The following is a 20386-nucleotide window of genomic DNA, read 5'->3' as shown; positions in this document are numbered from 1 at the left end:
CTGAAAGACAGAAGTAATAAGTCATTCAGCTCAGCCTCTTCAGCCGTTATGAACATCTACAGTACAGACCCAGATTGTATCACACTTCTTCCGCCGTTCGAATGTGGGACCCAGATTGTATCACATCTGAAGATCTGTTACCTGTGCATCTGGTTACCTTATCAATCCTGACCGTCCGGTTATAAGTGAAATCTTTAGCCTAACACTACTGCAGCAGTGCTGGTGCCGCCTCGGGAACAATTTTTTCGTTTCGCACTTTTTTGCTTTCCAATTTCATCTCTCTCTCTCCGGTGCCATTATTTGGGATTTTTGGCTAAAGGGAGATGGACCCTCCGAGCTAGGACTAGGGTTTTAGGCCCTTGTTGGAGGGTTTCTCATTTCTGAGCAGTAGTTTGTTGTGGACGATCAGAACGCAACAGGTTTGTGGTTCTTCTCCCTCTACATATTTGTTCTTCTTTCCTTCTCTCTTTTGGTTTTTGTTCTCTTTCTTTTTGACTTTTCTTTCGCTCATTGTCTATTCTTTGTCATTTATCCTTATTGTTCGATCTTTCATGGTCTGTGATGGCATTGCGATTCAATTTGTTTGAATTTACCAGTAATCCGAAGCAAGTCTTTCTCGTGTTCCATTTCAATGAAATCATTTATACTAATGCTTCGCTGCTTCAAATTTTATCTTTTAAAACACCATAAAGTTTTCATTTCCCAAAAGTTTTTTTTGGTCGAAAATATATTTCATTAACAGAAAAAGCACAGAAGCAGCTACAAGATCAGAAACAACAAAGCTCAACAAGATATTTAGTACCCGGGGAAATTATTCTGTAAATTATCATTTTCTCTTTGGTTCCGCGTGATAAAAAGGATTTCTTTAATCTCACTCGTAGGCACTCTCCGTGCATCCATGGCAAGGGGGAAACTGATTGTTATTTGTCAGTCTGGCGGAAAATTCACTCCCAATAGCGATGGTTCCTTGTCCTACTGTGGGGGAGATGCTCATGCAATGAGTGTCAACACTGAAACCCGGTTCGGGGAGCTTAAGTCGGAAATAGCTGAAATGTGGAAGTATGACTCCAATTCAATGGCTATTAAGTACTTCCTTCCGAACAACAAACGCACTCTTATCACAATATCCAGTGACAAGGACATACAACGCATGATCGATTTTCATGAAGATTCAGCAACTGTTGATGTTTATGTCATGACAGGAGATTTTGTAGTACATGAAACCTCAAATGTCTCTTGCAGCAGGTAATGCATTATTTGAACTCTGCTTCAGGAGCAATTACAAATTAACTTGTGAAAACGGGTCTGTCGTCAGTTGTCCATTAATTAAAGTACAAATTTTGTTGGTATTGTGACTCATGAGGAGGCAACTTTAGTCCTGCCATGAATATGAAACCAACCCATGTGAGTGCAGACCCATGTCTTGTGCTATGGTTGATGGCCTCAGGCTGATATCACTAATAAAATCTTATAAACTCATGTGGAATACTTACTCATGTAGGTCCAGCAGAACAACGGTTGTTGAACCTGTTACAACTGTTGAAGCCCCAATGAATGCAGTTGAAGATGGTGAAGATGTTGGCCAACAGAAGCTTACAAGATTGTGGGAGAACAGCATCACTGGTTTGCACCAACAGTTTAATAGTGTCAATGATTTCCGTGATGCTTTACGCAAGTATTCCATTGCACATGGTTTTGCCTACATGTTTAAAAACAATGACAGTAGACGTGTAAGTGCCAAATGCAAAGCTGAGGGCTGTCCATGGAGGGTTCATGCATCAAAATTGTCTACAACACAGTTATTCAGAATTAAGAAGATGAATGCAACACATACATGTGGAGCAGGCACTGGCACAACTAATCGTTCACAGGCTACAAAGAAATTGGTGGCAAGTATAGTAAAGGATAAGCTGCGAGATTCCCCAAATTACAGGCCAAAGGAAATTGCCAATGACATCCGACGAGATTTTGGTATTGAGCTGAGGTATTCCCAGGTATGGAGGGGGATGGAGACTGCCAGGGAAGAACTTCAGGGTTCATATAAAGAATCATACAACCAATTGCCTTGGTTGTGTGATAAGATGGTAGAGGCAAACCCCGGCAGTGTTGCAACTCTCATCACTAGGGATGACTTAAGCTTCCATCGTCTATTTGTAGCCTTGCATGCTTCACTTTTTGGATTTGAGCATGGTTGTCGTCCCCTCCTTTTTCTTGACACCATGACTTTAAAATCAAGATACCAAGGGGAGTTACTGACTGCCACTGCAGTGGATGGAAATGAGGGTATCTTTCCTATTGCTTTTGCCATAGTAGATATTGTAAATGATGATAATTGGCATTGGTTTTTGGTGCAATTGAAGTCTGTATTACCAACTTCACAACCGATTACATTTGTGGCAGATAGACAGAATGGAATAAGAATGTCAATTTTGGAAATATTCAATGATTGTCACCATGGTTATTGTCTACATCATCTAACAGAGGATTTGAAAAAGGACTTGAAGGGGCCTTTTACTCAAGAAGTTGTTCGTGTGATTGTTGCTCAATTTTATGATGCTGCCTATGCGCCAACACTTGAGGGATTTAAGAAGTGTACAGAGAGCATAAAAAGCATCTCCCCTGAAGCTTATGATTGGATTGTGCAAAGTGAGCCCGAACACTGGGCAAATGCATTTTTTAGAGGTGCACGATACAACCATCTCACATCTGACATTGCAGAGTCATTCTATAGTTGGATGTCAGAGCTACCAGGGTTACCTATTGTCCAGATGATTGATACCTTGCGCCGTAAGATGATGGAGCTGATCTATACGCGCCGGGTGGATTCAGATCAATGGTCAACAATATTAACCCCATCTTCGGAAGATAAATTAGAAAAAGAGATTGCTAAAACCCGCTCCATTGAGGTATTATTCTCACCAAGTAGCAGGTTTGAGGTCCGTGATGAAACAGACGCAATTAATGTAGTCGATATCGATCATTGGGACTGTAGTTGCAGGGGATGGCAGATAATTGGTTTACCGTGCGTGCATGCTCTTGCAGTGTTTGAACGAACTGGTGGAAATGTATATGATTACTGTTCCAAATATTTCTTGACTGAGATGTACCGAGTAGCTTATTCCGAGTCCATAAATCCAGTTCCAACTGCAGATAGGCCTGTTCACAGAGAATCCTCTCCGGTGAGAGTACACCCCCCTTCTGTGCGTCGCCCATCAGGTAGACCAAAGAAAAGGAGGATTAGATCAGAAGGAATAGTTAAAAGGCCGCTCCATTGCAGCAGGTGCAAGGGACAAGGGCATAACAAAGCAACATGTAGGGCACCTGAGTAGGTGCATTACTTTTTAATCACCATGTATATCTGTATTCTAACTGTATTGAATTAAACTCAGAATATGTCACTTAGGGAGGGGTGGATTGGTTCGAAGGGAAGGATTTTCTGCTATGCGATTACAGAAGCGCGTGCTTGCGCACACTCACACACAGAACAGAAGAATATTCAAATCTGCTGTTATTTCAACTAAGTCTGTGTGCAAATGTTTTTGTACAATATTTGTTTTATATGTGAAAGAATGTAAATTAAACCCTATTAAATTTGGTTGGTTTCTAGTATTATGGTTTTTTCTCCATGGTTTAGGTATTGCACTGTACAAATTCAAACAAAATAATACAAAGTACAGGGTTTTGCACTCTACAAATTTGTATTTGTATTCCTTCCAAACTGAGCCTTAAACTAAAATAGCCGTATTCTTATATTCAAGTCTTGTGAAGTTGTTCTACTCTTTTATTGCAAAATCATCTCTAGCTTCTCATCTGAGCCCTAACTGCCAATACCGTTGTTATCTTCAATAAAATAACAGTTATATGTAGCTGTAAGTAATGAAACAAAGGTGGATACATAGACCTTCCGATATGGGATTTTTTTTTGTCTTTTTTGTTTAGGTAGGATAGGAAGTAGGAAGAAGAAACTTTACCATAATGAAGGCTAGAGGAGATGAGGAGGAGAGAGACAATCTCTTCTCACAGGTCAGGGCCATGTCCAAGTCCAACCATCATGCGCATCAACGAAAAATTTTGTTCTTTTCGCTCAACTGGCTGAGTCTGTAAACACGAGCACTTGTTTTTTACCCTTTCCATCTTTTTTATTGTTTTCCACTGCTGGGTTATCATTTCAAGTTTCGACAGCAACATCCGGCGGTGGTTTACACTTAAAATGGCCAAGGCTCAACACTAACGCACTTTTATGCCATAAATCCTGGTAAGTGGTAGCTACCAATTTAAAGTGAACTAGGACGCCTGGATGGTAGCTACCATCCAAATAATCCAATGGGGCTCTCTAGCTTTGGCTCATCCTAAGATGGGCTGCATCTGTATCAATTGCAACTAATCAGACATTTACTCCTAATCAGAGCGCCTTTTCATTTTCGTTCGTTCAAAGTATTGATACGTATCCACTGACATAGAGCTTCCCGATTGATACATATCCACTGATATATATCGTATCGAGAGCTTCCCATACACCCCTACAGAGGGTGTATCGGAGTTTTGATCGATTCAGGAGGTGGATAGACCTTAATCCGAACTGGATTTGAAAAAAAATAAAAACTAACGATACTGCCCGATACATCTTTACTGACGTATCGGGCATATCTATATTTTGAACCTTGAATATATCTGGTTCAAGACCGTCCCACTCCGTGGCAACTGCTGGCTGATACTGATACATCGTCATACATGTTCATGTATCATAGATAGGAAAAAGTTAAAACTCATTAATAAGATGAGATTGAGACCTAGTAAAGAAGAATATACATAATTATACGTACCATGTCCAAAATGATCTTGAACCCAGTCACTACACCTATTTCAACTTTTTAAGTTAGAACGAAACCTGTGATCGTAAAAAGAGAATACCATAGTGCTAAGATCAGCAGCTCAGTTTCAGCTTTTAGTTTCCCTAGTCTAGCTAAACTAGCTACCATAGCGAAACTAACATCTCCACGCTAACAAGAGAGCATATAATCTTCGATTCAGACCACACCAAACCATTCATCAAAAAATCCAGACCACACAAGGTCTAACAAAGCAATAATGCCATAGTACTCTGTACAGTCCTGAAAAACTTTACATAGCAGTGGTCAAGCACAACATTGCTGCTCAACGATATTCTGCATAGACATATTCTGAGCCTAATATTGGATTGGCTAAAATTCCAAGTGTTTTTGTTTAAGTTGGTTGTTTGCATACAATATAAAAAATAAATATGTATCAGCAAAATACATACAAAAAATGGCCCAAGGCTTTATGAAACAAGCCTAGTGCCAAAGATCCGGAAACGCCTGCTTCCCCAACAATCATTTTTATGCTTGTAATAGGATTTTATACAACACTCCACCCATGGAGGATTTCTTAGAACATTCTCACCTTTACAGGTTCCACCTTCAATGATGCCGAGCAATCTGTTCCTTTTGTTCGTCAGAACATCAATAGGGGGAAAACCTTCAAAAAACTCCATCTAAAATTGACAGATTGACAAATAAAATCATAATAACAAATTAGTGGACCTTTGTTTATAGTTTATAAAACGACACGGTTTCAAAGCTACTGCTTATGTAGAAAGAATATTGTGTATTGATGAAATAAGTTGATGCCACAGGGAAGTCTTACCCCATCTTCAGCAAATAAGTAAGCGTGTATTCTTGCAGTTGGATCCTCCAAGGTAAATCTAATCTTATGGCTCCGCATCCCAACCCGTGAACGGAAGAACCGTTCGGCTCTCCAAGGACATGCAGCTACAACACGAACAACAGACTTGAATTTGGCAGTTACCTGTGATACACATACCATCTGAAAGTTGCAATCACTCGAACATGAACTTCACACATTGTTGCATATTGAGGAATTTCAAAAATTGCCTTCTGGGTATCAATTAGTTTTAAGATTTTATCTATTTTATTTCTAACAATCAATAAGAAGTGACAAAAGGTATATAACATAAACATATATATAAGGGAATTTCTTTTAAATGATACAAGACCTCTGAATAAGTGAGAATTTCCATTAGCGTCATGTATGGCAGATTTTCATTATCTGTCACTGGAAAAGAAAATAAATAATTAGGCAGAAAATAAAATCACTTTTCACTATAAAACCATGCTCATTATGTTTAGAAAGAATACATGTACCATGAAGAGAGCCAACAAATAGTTTCAAGCATACTTGAGAACAAAATACTCACCTGTAACACAGCAATAATGTGGATTAAATGACAAAGGCAAACGCCCAACTTTAGCTGATACCCGATCATCATAATTCCTACTTCAAGAAAATGTGCAAAACAAAACAACCTTTATCAAATAAAGCATAAATAGACATATTAACATAATTACAATAAAGAAACAATTACCTTCGACATTTTATTACAAAGTCATCCTCATTAGACAAAAGTCGGACCTTTGAATTAGGCATTAAAATTCCATACCACAATCCTGAGCATACTTGACAGCTTATATTCCGGAATTTAACCCAATGGTTGCTATCTTTGAAGTGTAGTTCAAGTTTTTCATAAGCTCGAGGCACCACACGTAAAATGGTTCCCACACGAGGGAATGTGCACAAGGTCTCTCTTGGTAAAGTAAATGATTCAAAATTCAAAGGAAGTGGCTTTTCAACTTCATCTTCTAGCCTGCAATTCAGAAATAATAGTAATGTATTTTCTTCTCTTTTTCATATGTCATTAATCTAATAACTTTGCATGGTCAAATTTCATGAAACTTGTAAAATCAGACAATGAATTTGCAAGAGAGGATGAAACCACAACAAGCATGTTTATTTTTTTAATTAAAACCTTATGTCGCCATCCAACACATGGGATAAGGTTTGGTTGATTATTATTATCCAACACATAGGTTCTAAATATGGAACCATAAAATTGTCCCTTCACATTTTCCAGTTTAAACAGGCAGTTCAAGATGCCCCAAAACCAGGAACTGAAGCTGTCCAATTCATCATTTTACCAGTTCAACCATCTGGTCCAATCAAAATTCTAAAACACCGTACGACATTCGGATACTTCTAATTAGGCAATATTCTTTATTTCTACTTCAGAAGAAGTGGGTAAAACTGATTCAAAACTCAAAAGTGCATCCAAGACTTGGAAATGTTAGAACATCAGGCTACATAAAGAGCTAACTTCATGTATTTAGGTATACCTAAAACCAATTTTGAACACAAAGGTAAACTTCAAATTAAACCTTGATCACAAACATAGAAAAAACTGAGTTTGCAGGGGGGCAAAAAGAAAAAGAAAAGAAAATGATTAGATAGAGGGAACCTAAAATATGGGAGCTAACTTTTTGGTGAACCTTTCAAAGACAAGTCAAGTTTTTTTTTCATCATTTCCAAATGCAAAGCTTGTAATATAATATAAGAGCAATTGCACCACAAAGAAGTGGAGGGATATACGGTTCTAAAGTGTCTAAGCACATTTCTTCTTAAAGGAAAGTAAACAGGAGTTGAAGCTTAAGTAGCCTAACAAACAATAAATTACACAAATGGCAGGTTCCAAACTAGCACATCTTTGTAATATGTAGGGTTAGCCTAACAAGGGGTATGGATTCCAGCTGTCTTTAGTTTCTTACTATGCATAATATTTAATATGTTTTGTGCATGTACAATGGAATACAGACACATCCAATTGCCACCCTTACAAGTAAACAGTATCATCATCTCAACATGAGTGCACCAAAAAATCTTCAATATAGTCTATATGCATATTGTATCTAAACGTGCATATAAACTTACAGGTGTGAAAGGCATCCAGCCTAGGGTCTTGGGGTCTCAGTTAAGATCTGTTAGTATATTTGAGTTGTAATGTAAGCTGAGAGGCTGTTCTCAGTCTTTGCTCCCTTCTGGGAGGTCCTCTGTATGGTTCTGATTTCTATCAAAAAATTTACCTTACCTTTTTCAAAAAAAAATAAAAATAAAAAAGGATGAACAATTTCAACAGTAGCTAATATCATCATCATCCAAGCCTTCTCCCAACTATATTGGGTTGGCCACATGAATCCTGTTCTGTCATTTCATTCTGTTTAAATGCCATATCCATGAGCATGAAAAGACAATTCAGGATTCTTGCTCATTAGAGTTTGGCAAAAGTTTAGTGTTGGCTGCCAACCTGACGCAACCCTCCTGTTTTATCCAGGCTTGGGACCAGCAATGTAAGACAAGCTCAAACTGGTGGAGTTAACAGTGGCTAATATGCTTTCTACAATAAAAGAAACAAACACAACTTCTAACAAAAATAAAACCAGGTTAACCAACACTTACTTTGTTTCCAAACTTAATGGAGGAGTATCAGTTCCATCCCATACAAAGAGTATCCACTCATCTTTAGAAGCTTCGTATACATACAGAACCTTTTGATGAGGAAAAAAAATGTGTTAGACGGTGTATATTTGACTTGAATAGAAGTAAGCATCTTATCCATCAGTCTAATATTGCTGACAAACATAAAAACAGGGGTTCAAGTCTGAGAGCAGACACTTTGCACAAAAAAGTGCCAAAGGTTAGGTCTGTATCCAGTTCACCCTTTTCAAGATTCCAGGCAATTGGAGCCAAAGGTAAGCTGCTAGGCACTTTGATAGGGTAAATTACCTTACAAATCAAATCAAAGAACTTTCCCGCCTCTATATCTTTCAATGACCGCAGGTATTCACTTGATCCTGGAAGGCATTGATAGAGGTTGAAGCTTCAATTAATGGCTTAAAGTAGAATGTTAGTAAATTCAAATGGTTTATAAAACAAACTCATCACAAGAAATCGATTCAGTCATAGTGGTGCAAACTGGTGTAGGTCAACAAATACTGGGCTGACCTAACCCAATTCCAGGTTCAACCCAACCTATATATCCTAGCTTAATTTGTAATGCTTAATAGGTTGTTTATAACAATTACTGTCTTACATTTATCAAAAAAAAAAAAGTTACAACAGCCTGACCAAATCCATTTCGTTTATTATAAAAATGGCAGTTTGTTGTCATGCACCTGTCGGGCTAACCTGACCCAACCCAACTCAACACAATTATGAAGGTTGGGTTACTCAGCTTAGCTTAGGGTTACATATTCTAAAGTCAGGTAGGCTCATTGGGTGAGGCTCAAGTAGGGTCTATTAGGTTGAGGTACCTTATCTCAGGTTTGGCTTGGATTGACCTCAGCCCATCCCAACCAATGTTTTAAAAGGCATGGGAAGCGTACGCTTGGAGGCACGTGCCTCCAGGCGAGGCACTCCCAAAACGCACTGAGGTGCTAGGAGAAGCATCCCAGCACGTGAACCAAACACCTGCTGTAGAAAGGTGTGTACGCAAGCGTACGCTTCTGTCACACCTTATACTAGAGGAGTGTGCCTTGCATTTGTGACATTTTAAAATATTTTCTTATTTTATTTATGTTTTAATTGGTGGGGCCACAATTATATCGTGGTCCCCATTTTATTATATCAATGTTTAAGTGTGGAACAGGGAAAAAACCCCATTGATTCATTTTGCAAATCAACACAACTTTTTTTTGGTAAGAAGCAAATTAACACAACTTGGGGCTCGAACCTGCTGAAGCTTCTCTTCAACCAGCCTCTCAAATCTGCAAACAGGTTGATTTTCATTCCCTTCTTTTTCTTTTTGGTAGCCCTGTTCAGTCTTGAGCTTGAACAGAGCTACATTTAAAAAAATAAAAAAATAAAAAACTCCACACAGCTATGTTCATTCATCCTCACTCTGTTTTTTTTCTTATTCTTTTTTTAGAAGACCTTAAGAGGACCAAAGAGGCAAAGACACCACACTGCTGGCTGCAGCTTCAGCCTTCAATTTCAAGTAACTTCTATCTTATCTTCTTTTAATAAATTATTTCTTGATTGTTCTTCCCTCATTTGTGACTAAAGAATAATATTAAATTGGAATTTCTGAACCTTAGACATGTTAATTTAGTCTATTGACTCTATTCTGTTAGAGATGTAGATCAGCTTTTTGTATTTATTTTTACTTTGTTTTGTTATATATCAATCAAGAATTATATGTTGTTACTTGAGTGGAAATGAACTTGACTACTTGGGTTGAAAACTTGAGATTTAGAAATCAAGTATTGAGTCCATTGACAATTTGACAATTGAAATTAGGCCATTTAAGTGTTATGTATGTTTTTATGCTTGAAATATATATTTTTTATTAATATACCCACTATAATTATTAAAAAAAAAATACATGCTTGAGGCCTATGCCTCCCGCTTCTGAACTACGCCTCACGCCTCCAGGTAGTGGAATGCCTCGCGCCACGCCTTCACATTTTAAAACATTGATCCCAACACAGCCTAAGTTGCACTCAAGTCAAACAGAATAAGGATGATCAACTTGATCCATCCACCAAAGCACCATCAAACTATAATCCTTCTACCCCCAATCTTGTAATATAAAGCTCAAAGCATGCCAAAGTACAAAACCATTAACAAACCATGTCCTGCATTTTAATGATCGTGGTGTAGCAGAAATTCCTTCTAGAGAGAGAGAGATTGTAATTGGATTTGAGGCATCACTCTCTCTCTACCAAATGTCACAGAACCATGATGGTTGCCTTTGATCCTATCCTGCTAAGCATTACCAATCAACAGGCATATAATTGATGTCATTTCTCAATATTTAAAATGATCACTTTCATTTAAATTTTAGAAAATTTATGACTTAATGCTTCTAAAGATAAGTGTTGAACGTCTTTTGCCACTGCAGTCTGCAGCCATAAAAAAAAAATGGTGGTTGTGTTGGATTCTGTTAGTGGTGTTAGTGAAGGGGTATTTCAGTCTTTGTACTTGTTGAGAATGCTGATGTGTACTGTTATGTTAGTTCGAGTGCCTCTTACTTAAAGAAGGGCACTCAAGTCTTTTTCAATAAGTCAATAATATAATAATAGGTCTGGCCGAATCAAGGGATTAACTTTTTTCCCTAATTCGAACCAGCCTTTCTCTCTTTTCTCTCTTCTCTCTTTTCTTCTTTCCTCTCCTACTTCTTGCTGTCTACTTTACTCTACAGTCAACGAACAAGACAGAATTCTATGGCAGGTCAAACTTCAACATGGTATCAGAGCTAGGTTCACCAAATCAGACTTGCTAGAATTCTGCCTTCTGCGCATTCGAATTAGGGTTTCACTTGGGGTTCTCAGTTGTGAGTTGGAGACTGGGAAAAGGGCTGAAAAGGAGTGATCGCCCTCTTCCCTAGGAGGTCTCTATGCCTCCGATTGTGTCGTTGGTGATTGGTTGCTGTGGTTTCTAAGCCCTAGTTAGGGCTGGTACGTGTGGTGCAGTGGTGTCTCAGCCCTTCGTATGGTTGGCCTTCAGGCGATGAGGTAAAGTTTTTTTTATATATTTTTTTTTGTTATGGAATACATGAGAGGTGTAGTACAGTTCGCATGATGGGTTCTCAGATTGCAGTATGCTAGGGTTTATGCTAGGGTTTATTCTGGTTTGTGTGTGATTCGAATGGCAATAGTGTCTACTTAATGGTGAAGCTTCCTATAGTTGTGGATTAATGTTGGTGGTGTTACAAGTGTGGTTTTCAGCTTTTGATATCGCTGAAATCAGTGTGTAGACCTCGGTGAGTAGGGGTTGTGGTGTTGTAGTTTTCAACATTTAATACTGCTGAAATCAGTGTACAGACTTCGGTGAGTAGGGTTTGTGGTGTTGCAGTTCTCAGCTGTTGAAATCAGTGTGCAGATTTCGATGAAGTGTCTGTGTGTAGTGTGCAGTGTGTAGTGCTCCTAATTCAGTGCTCAGAATTAAGGGAGTTCGGCAATGGCAGATAACAGTGATAGTAAACCTAGTGTCATGATATCTACTGACTACCTGAATGTCCAAATGACCTCCATTAAACTGAATGGAGAGAATTATGTCCCTTGGGCCAAGTCTGTAGAGGTTTTTCTGAAGGCGAAGAAGAAAGTGAAGCATATAAGAGAGGAGAAACCCCCCGCTAATTCTCAGGAGTATGAAGACTGGGAACAGGAAGATGCACGGATCATTACATGGTTGTGGAACAGTATGGAACCCAAAATCAGTGTGAACTTCATGTTTCTTGACACAGCCAAAGAGGTGTGGGATCATGCCAAGAAACTGTATTCAGGTCAGGATAATACCACTAGGGTATATCAACTGTATCAGGAATACTTCAATCTGCAACAGGGAAATCAGAGCCTTGAGGAGTACTATGCCAATGTGAGGAATATCCGTAATGAGTTAAATGTCTATCATCCTCTCACTTCAGATGTCAAAGTTCAACAGCAACAGCGAGAGCAGCTTGATGTAACACGGTTTCTGGTGGGGCTGAAGTCTGAGTATGAACCAGTACGAGCCCAGATACTAGGGGGATCTGCTCTTCCATCTTTAGAGGAGGTGTTTGCTCGTCTTCGGAGGGCTTCCATTGGATCTATGGACTCTAATGTCTCCGATAAATCAGCATTTGCAGTGTCAAGAGGCCGAGGTGGCAGAAGTGGGACTCGAGGAACCCAGCCTGGCAGGAGTGGTAGTGGTGGATCTACACATATCCGTGGTGGTGGTCGTACTGGAGGCAGAGATTCAGGGGGAGCTCGTGGTAGAGGACGTGGCTCGGGTCCACGGAAGTGTACTCACTGTGGTTTGGATGGACATACCATTAACTACTGCTATGACTTACATGGTCCTCCCTCGACGTGGGCCAACCATGCCATGACTAGTGACACCAGTTTCAGCCCTACACAGGAGAAACGGTCAGCTGACCCGATGCCTTCTACTCCCTCAGATGGTCCAGGCAAGGAGATGGTGAGTGTTCCTCGTGATGAGTATGAGAGGTTTGTTCAATCCAAGTCGCAGCAGAACACAGCTTCCTTTGCACACTCAGGTATGGCTTGTTTGGCATCCACACCCAACCCCTGGATTATTGACTCTGGAGCCTCCGATCACATGACGGGAACTCCAGGTGTGTTTTCATCTCTCACTCATTGCTCAACATCACAATCTGTTACCCTTGCTAATGGCTCCACGTCATCTATCTGTGGTGTTGGTAATGTTGACCTAGACCCTGTATCCCTATCCTCTGTTTTATATGTACCTAAGCTTCCATTTAATCTTATGTCTGTTAGTAAGCTGACCAAGTCACTTAAGTGCTCCATCACTTTTTACCCTTCTATGTGTGTTTTTCAGGATCTCAAGACGGGGATGAAGATTGGTGGAGGGCATGAAGCCGGTGGACTGTATTATCTTGATGGTGGTGGACGAACGTCAACGGCTCTTCAGTCATCCATTTCTCCTCTCCAGTGGCACTGTAGATTTGGTCATCCTTCGCTGAAAGTGTTGCAGTCCTTAGTCCCTTCATTGAGTCAACTTTCTGTTTTAGATTGTGAGTCTTGTCAATTTGGGAAACACCATCGTGTTCCCTTTCGTTCTAGGGTCGATAACCGTGTGTCGAGTCTTTTTTCTTTAATTCATTCAGATGTTTGGGGTCCTTATAAAGTGATGTCATATAATGGATACCGATATTTTGTTATTTTTGTTGATGACTGTTCAAGAATGACGTGGCTCTATTTAATGAAAGAAAGAAGTGAATTATTTTCCATCTTCCAGAAATTTTATGCTGAGATCCGCAATCAATTTGGTGTTCACATCAAAATTTTCCGTTCTGATAATGGTCGTGAATACTTGTCTTCATCTTTTCGAGAATACTTGGACCAACATGGCATTATACACCAAACTTCATGTACCTATACTCCGCAACAAAATGGGGTTGCTGAGAGAAAGAACCGCCATCTTGTAGAAACGGCACGCTCCCTCATGCACCACATGAATGTTCCCAAAACTTTTTGGAGCGATGCAATGCTCACCTCTTGTTTCTTAATTAATCGGATGCCCACGTCTATCCTTGATGGTCGTTCTCCTTTTAGTGTCTTATTCCCCAACATGTCTCCGTTTCCGCTTTCTCCTCGGGTATTTGGGTGTGTCTGCTTCGTTCATAATCTGAGTCCCGGGACTGACAAGTTAGATGCACGTTCCATGAAGTGTATCTTCCTTGGTTATTCCCGAACTCAGAAAGGGTACAAGTGTTATCATCCTAGTTCTCGTCGTTCCTTGGTATGTGCTGATGTTACATTCTTTGAGTCTACTCCGTTCTTCGTGGGGTCCGGTGTTGCTGCTTCCCCCACATCACCACCTCCTCTTCCTCTTCCTGTGGCTGATCCACCTCCTTTGGTTCCAGTCATGCCTACGTCCTTGCCTCCGGTGCCACCATTGGTTGACCGTCCACCCATCCGTCACGTGTATACACATCGCCCACGTGTACCGGCTGCAGCTCCTCCAGCTTCATCACCGTCGACAGATCCAGCTCCAGCTTCGACACCAGCCTCCGACCTAGATCTTCCTATTGCCTTACGGAAAGGTAAGCGTACTTGCACCCTTCACCCTATTTCCAATTTTGTTTCACTTACCCACCTCTCCGCTTCCCATCGCCAGTTCATATCTTTGTTATCCTCCGTGGTTGTTCCTAAGGATGTCCAGGAAGCCCTTACCTCTCCAGAGTGGTGCCGTGCTATGGAAGAAGAGCTCTCTGCTTTGCATCATAATCACACTTGGGATCTCACCGCTCTTCCTCCTGGGAAGCAGGCTGTCGGTTGTAAGTGGGTGTATAGTGTTAAGTACTTGCCAGATGGTCGTGTTGAGCGCCTGAAGGCGCGGCTGGTTGCCAAAGGGTACTCCCAAACCTATGGCATTGACTACACGGAGACGTTCTCCCCGGTTGCTAAGATAGGGTCAGTTCGTGTCGTCATCTCTCTTGCAGCTATGTCTGGTTGGCCTCTCCATCAGCTCGATATCAAAAATGCCTTTTTGCATGGGGATTTGCTCGAGGAGGTCTACATGGAGCAACCACCTGGGTTTGTTGCTCAGGGGGAGGATGGTAAGGTATGTAGACTTAAGAAGGCTATTTATGGACTTAAACAGTCCCCTCGAGCATGGTTTGGTAGGTTCAGTGAGGTGGTCAAGAAGTTTGGTCTGAAACAGTGCCAAGTTGATCACTCTGTCTTCAGTCTTGACTCTTCGGCAGGTAAAATAATATTGGTGGTGTATGTGGATGATATCGTTGTGACTGGGAATGATAAAATGGGCATTGACAGATTGAAGGCATTCCTACAGGAACACTTTCAGACAAAGGACCTTGGCAAGTTGAAATACTTTTTGGGCATAGAGGTAGCAAGATCTAAGCATGGCATTAATTTGTGCCAGAGGAAATATGTGCTTGATTTACTGGAAGAAACAGGATTGTTGGGTACTAAACCGGCTGAGACACCTATGGAAACAAATACGAGGCTGAGCAGTGATATAGGTGAAGTGTTTGAAGAGCCTGGCAGATACCGACGACTTGTAGGCAAACTAAACTATCTAACCATTACTCGGCCAGATATTTCATTTGCGGTTAGTGTGGTGAGTCAGTTCATGCAGAAACCTTTGGTCCCACATTGGAATGCAGTGCTAAGGATTGTGAGGTATCTGAAAGGAGCTCCTGGTCGTGGTTTGCTGTACAGAAGTGGTGGAAAACTGGTAGTAGAAGGATACACCGATGCTGATTGGGCAGGTTCTATGTCTGATAGACGATCTACCACAGGCTATTGCACCTTTCTGGGGGGTAACCTGGTAACATGGAAAAGTAAGAAGCAAACAGTTGTGGCAAGAAGCAGTGCAGAAGCGGAATATAGGGCCATGGCACATACTGCTTGTGAACTAGTGTGGCTGAGGAACCTTCTACAGGAGATAGGATATGACATCAGTACTCCAATGAAGCTCTACTGTGACAATCAGGCAGCGGTTCATATCTCTTCCAATCCAGTGTTTCATGAAAGAACCAAGCACATCGAAGTTGACTGTCATTTTGTGAGAGAGAAGGTGCTGAATGGGGTGATAGAAACTGCATATGTTAGTACGGGAAACCAGTGGGCAGACTTGTTTACAAAAGGCTTGAGTCGGGGGAGAGTGGACTACATATGTAACAAGCTGGGATTATATGATATATACTCACCAGCTTGAGGGGGAGTGTTAGTGGTGTTAGTGAAGGGGTATTTCAGTCTTTGTACTTGTTGAGAATGCTGATGTGTACTGTTATGTTAGTTCGAGTGCCTCTTACTTAAAGAAGGGCACTCAAGTCTTTTTCAATAAGTCAATAATATAATAATAGGTCTGGCCGAATCAAGGGATTAACTTTTTTCCCTAATTCGAACCAGCCTTTCTTTCTTTTCTCTCTTCTCTCTTTTCTTCTTTCCTCTCCTACTTCTTGCTGTCTACTTTACTCTACAGTCAACGAACAAGACAGAATTCTATGGCAGGTCAAACTTCAACAGATTCAAAATTTTACTTGATGTAAATTTATAATTAGATAACGTATGGATACTGGATTTAACTGAAAAGGTTAGAGCAAAAATGTTTTAAGGTCATCGAAGAAATTGAAATGACAAAGGCTGAAGTGATGGCAGCGCTCACTGGTATCAGAATAATAAAAAGTTTAGGCATTCAGAAAGACAAGGAGGGGGTCCGTGGAGGTTGAGTCATTATCTGTCAGAGGCAAGAGACTCCTTGGAAAATTCAAATGTTAATTTGATGTGGATACCGAGGGAGATGAATCATATTGCAGATGGATTAGCTAAAATTGGAGCAAAGTTAGAAATTTATACAGCAACAGGCTCCCCCCCTTGTAATTTTGCGTTTCTGCTGTTTAAGTTCTCTTTCCTTTATTTAGTACATCTACTCATGTACTTGTTTTATTCAATGAAATCTGATTAACTTTTTCTCAAAAAAAAGTATTCCATAAACATATCAAGCATATAATTTCCTGGGAAAGTGTTTATAACTCCACATGAAACGCATAAGCAAGAAAGTCCATACAAACCAGAACTTAAAAATAAAGACTGTCAAAAAATCATGAGGTAAATGTTGGCATGTTTCAATGTTGTTCCAAAAAAATATCTTAGGTAAATAACTATAGTTGGTTGGTGAGAAAAGTAACTTCATATAAAATACCTGCATCAAGTTGAAAGTTGAGCAGCCATGCTCTCAAATGTGATATGAGCATATCATCCTGATATTCATGGCAAAATCTTGAGGAAACTTGATATGGGTTTAAGTTGTTACTAGCTTTCCCTTGAAAGAGGGCAAAAGAAGAAAACATCTTGTTGAAAACAGCAAAAACTTCCCCATCACAGACTTTCATCTGCAGAATTCATATCTTTTGTTAAGGTATGTAACTATGTATCAGCAAAGCGTTAGGTGCTCCATGCAAATTCTACTACAATATGGAACCCTACCCAAGAATATGGAAAAATTATAAGGATTTATTTTACACTGCTTTGGTTCTTTTCAAAAAAAATTACACTGCTTTGGTTCTTTTCAAAAAAAATTACACTGCTTTGGCATTCAAGATGGAAGTAAACATACACCTAATGATTACGATAAGACATTCAGAAATGAATGGGGTTTAACCCATTTTCATCAGTGCTGAGTGCTTGGCATTTCAGAGTTATAACAAATACATGAGACAGATTAAGAAGATACAAGGACATGGCACAGAGAAGGTGTTGGAGACTGAATTTACACTAGAAATTGAAGCAGCCAACATAGATATGGAATTCACTTTTGAAGTGTCCATGTATGATTTCATACAACATAGGAGCTGAGATAGTCGTAATTTTCCTGTTCCATGGGCCAAAGATAAGTAAATCTCTATTGCGTATCAAAGGGCTATAAGAGGTTGAAGATTTAATGGAGTGCAGTTCTTTTTGTGTTATGCTAGAGAATTTGCAAAGAAATAAACAGGCAAACCTTTGAAGATAAAAATAGGCAGAGACAGAACACAGTGGCAGATATATGTTCAATTTTAGCAGATTTGGTTTCTTTCTCATAAAGAATTTAATTATGCAAACAGAAGTGATCTTCAATCAGATGAAGGGGTTATTCGGGGAACTGTGTAAAGTTAATTCAGTTTATATTTCTGGTGTTTGTTTTGGGTAATGCATGTTAAGATGGTTAGAATGAAAACTCTTAGCCAGGTATGAGCTCTTTCTGCTAATAAAATTTATTTTACTCTACCATCAAAAAAACATGGGGCTATTACATAGGCAAAGAAAAGGGTCATTACTTGGTGTAATAGTAAAAATATTGGGCTATCAAGTGCGAAAACACAGGTTCAAGACTGAGAGCAGCCACTGTGCAAATAAAAGGCCAAAGGTTAGGACCATATCCAGTCCACCCCTCCCAAGACCTCAGATAGTTGGAATCAACATTGGGTAATGGGTAATGGCCTTTATTACATAGGCAAAGAGAGCCATATGAATCCCTTTTTCAGATCATATACTGGCAAAGTGACTAGAGGATCTTGGTATAACATACCTTAATTCACCATTTTGAACCTTATGAAGAAGGTTTTGATTTAGCAGCTCCCGCTGCCTCAATTGCAATTGAAACAATTAAAGGAGACTTTGGTGCTTTCTTTTGGTATAGAAGGAACTAACCCTACTATTGTAAAATAAGAACACCCGGCTTTGTCTATTCACAAGACACAATTCTATGTTCAAGCATCATAAGCCAGGAAGGTGGCTACCATCAAAGATGCTAAGAGGTAATAAAAATAGGATGATCTACACCCTTTTGTGTGCAAGCCAAAATAATGGCTTTTGCAGATGCTGCTTTTACAGATAATACAACCTAAAAATGTACTCAATCTAATCTGACTATTTATAGGATAAATAGTTTTTTTTGGTGCTTCCATAGACCTACTTCTCATTTGGGTAGACCCAAAATGGCTTAACCATAGAGCTTGCAACTTTTCACTTTTTCTCCCCCAAGTGACTCTTACTTTTCAGGTTTATAAGTAGAAATTGAAGTTTTGTTATGGGAAGAAGAGAGACATAGAAGGTTATAGGCTTCATTTTTTTCTACTGTTTCACTGGCGAAAAAAAGAAAAGAAATTTGAATGACTTTCGTCTTATAAAGGAAAAAAACTCAAGGGTATAAAAATGAATCGGGAATAGGTAAAAAACCAATGGTGAATCTAGCATGTACATTCATAATTATGGATGGCTTGTATTGGTGACCCCCCCCCACCTCTTTTTCCTTAACCTTTACTTGCACCCCTCATTTTTGACACAGCACAAGGAAAAAGAAAAAGAAAAAACACGCACATGCAGTGGTTTCACACTGAAAATGAAACTACATCAAAATACAATGCAATGAACCAGTACAACCCGTTCAATTAGACAGTAACTAATAAGTTCGGTTTGCATATCGTCAAAAGTGATTATAAGATCAAAATTCAAAATCTAGCGATTAAAATTAAAATTTCCCATTTTGGTGGCATGAAGAAATTGAACGGTATAGAACCATGGAAATAGTTCCAGGAAAAAGATATAGTATACCACAACGCGAGAAAGATGGACCAAATCTCCATGGCCTAAAACCCGGGGAAGTTCATCCAAGTTCTTAGCAAAAATATTAACTGAAATTTCAGGTTTCTGATGCGAGTCATCCACTATCTTTAGCACACAGACATAATCTGCAACCGGAGACTGTCTATCAGATACGAAAATTTAGATGGGATTGAATTGAACAAACACATCCGAAAAACCTAACTAAAAACTTGAACAACTTGATGTAGGCGATTGAAAAAGGAGGAAAGAAACGGTGAATCCCAAATACCCGTTCCCATGCTCTTCCTTGGAAACCCGAATTCAACAATGACACCCAGTAGGTTCACTTTGTGATCGACCAGATCAATAGCCTCTCTCAGAGGCACTATATCTGCACGATGGCTCATCGGGAATTAACCGACCGTAACATGAAACCCCACCCCACTCTTCACTCTTTCAGTCTTCTCTGTCTTTTATTCCCTCCACTTCTTCCTTGGCGAGTACGCAACAGTCCTTTCGCGGGGGTACACACCCGGCTCAACTACCAATCACGGTTGGACACGACAGTATTCAGTACAATTAGATTCTATACGGGGCCTACAGTGAGCACCGGTGTATTCAATTGTGATGAAGTTCAGCCGATCCGAACTGCTTATTATTTTACATATAGATTTTCTAGTGTTCTTTTTGACACCACTTCTAGATTTTCGCATGTATCCCACTATAGAAGGGAAGGTGAAGCAGTAGAATCCACAAACCTGCCTGCAGAGGAGTTAGTTTTGTTCTCAGTTCTGGGGCCAATTAATTCATCCAAGGGTTGGTGCTGCTGCTCTCTGACGATATATTATCTGTAATACCCATACGATCTCCTTTGGAGGAACACCACTACCGCAGGAAGACAATCAGGAGCGCTGCAAGAACTGGGACGGGAAATATTGGCGCCA

General features: G+C 39.9%; 2 protein-coding genes across 6 annotated transcripts; one reads left to right on the top strand and one right to left on the bottom strand.

Annotated features, from left to right (window-relative positions):
* Positions 1-203: 203 nt before the first annotated feature.
* Positions 204-3609, top strand: LOC104607156 (uncharacterized). Its single transcript, XM_010272704.3, has 3 exons — positions 204-419; positions 882-1245; positions 1502-3609. The coding sequence occupies exons 2-3, from the start codon at positions 899-901 to the stop codon at positions 3327-3329; spliced, it is 2175 nt and encodes a 724-aa protein (XP_010271006.1). The 5' UTR covers positions 204-419; positions 882-898; the 3' UTR covers positions 3330-3609.
* Positions 3610-5048: 1439 nt separating this feature from the next.
* LOC104607155 (protection of telomeres protein 1a-like) lies at positions 5049-20154 on the bottom strand. Of its 5 annotated transcripts, none has more exons than XM_010272699.3 (10): positions 19666-20154; positions 19452-19588; positions 17062-17251; positions 8653-8720; positions 8326-8414; positions 6404-6682; positions 6236-6315; positions 6035-6093; positions 5665-5826; positions 5049-5512 (listed from the first exon to the last, which is right to left on the bottom strand). In XM_010272699.3, the coding sequence occupies exons 1-10, from the start codon at positions 19847-19849 to the stop codon at positions 5300-5302; spliced, it is 1461 nt and encodes a 486-aa protein (XP_010271001.1). In that variant the 5' UTR covers positions 19850-20154; the 3' UTR covers positions 5049-5299. The 5 variants fall into 5 exon arrangements, with proteins under 5 accessions (XP_010271001.1, XP_010271003.1, XP_010271002.1 ...); XM_010272701.3 differs by having other exon boundaries at positions 19732-20148; XM_010272700.3 differs by having other exon boundaries at positions 6236-6312; positions 19666-20147.
* Positions 20155-20386: the final 232 nt, after the last annotated feature.

This window comes from Nelumbo nucifera, chromosome 3, assembly GCF_055504915.1.
Source record: "Nelumbo nucifera cultivar China Antique chromosome 3, China Antique-T2T, whole genome shotgun sequence".
NCBI classification, from domain to species: Eukaryota; Viridiplantae; Streptophyta; class Magnoliopsida; order Proteales; family Nelumbonaceae; genus Nelumbo; species Nelumbo nucifera.
The sequence above is the reverse complement of the archived record's forward strand: the minus strand, read 5'-3'. Positions and strand labels throughout refer to the sequence as shown.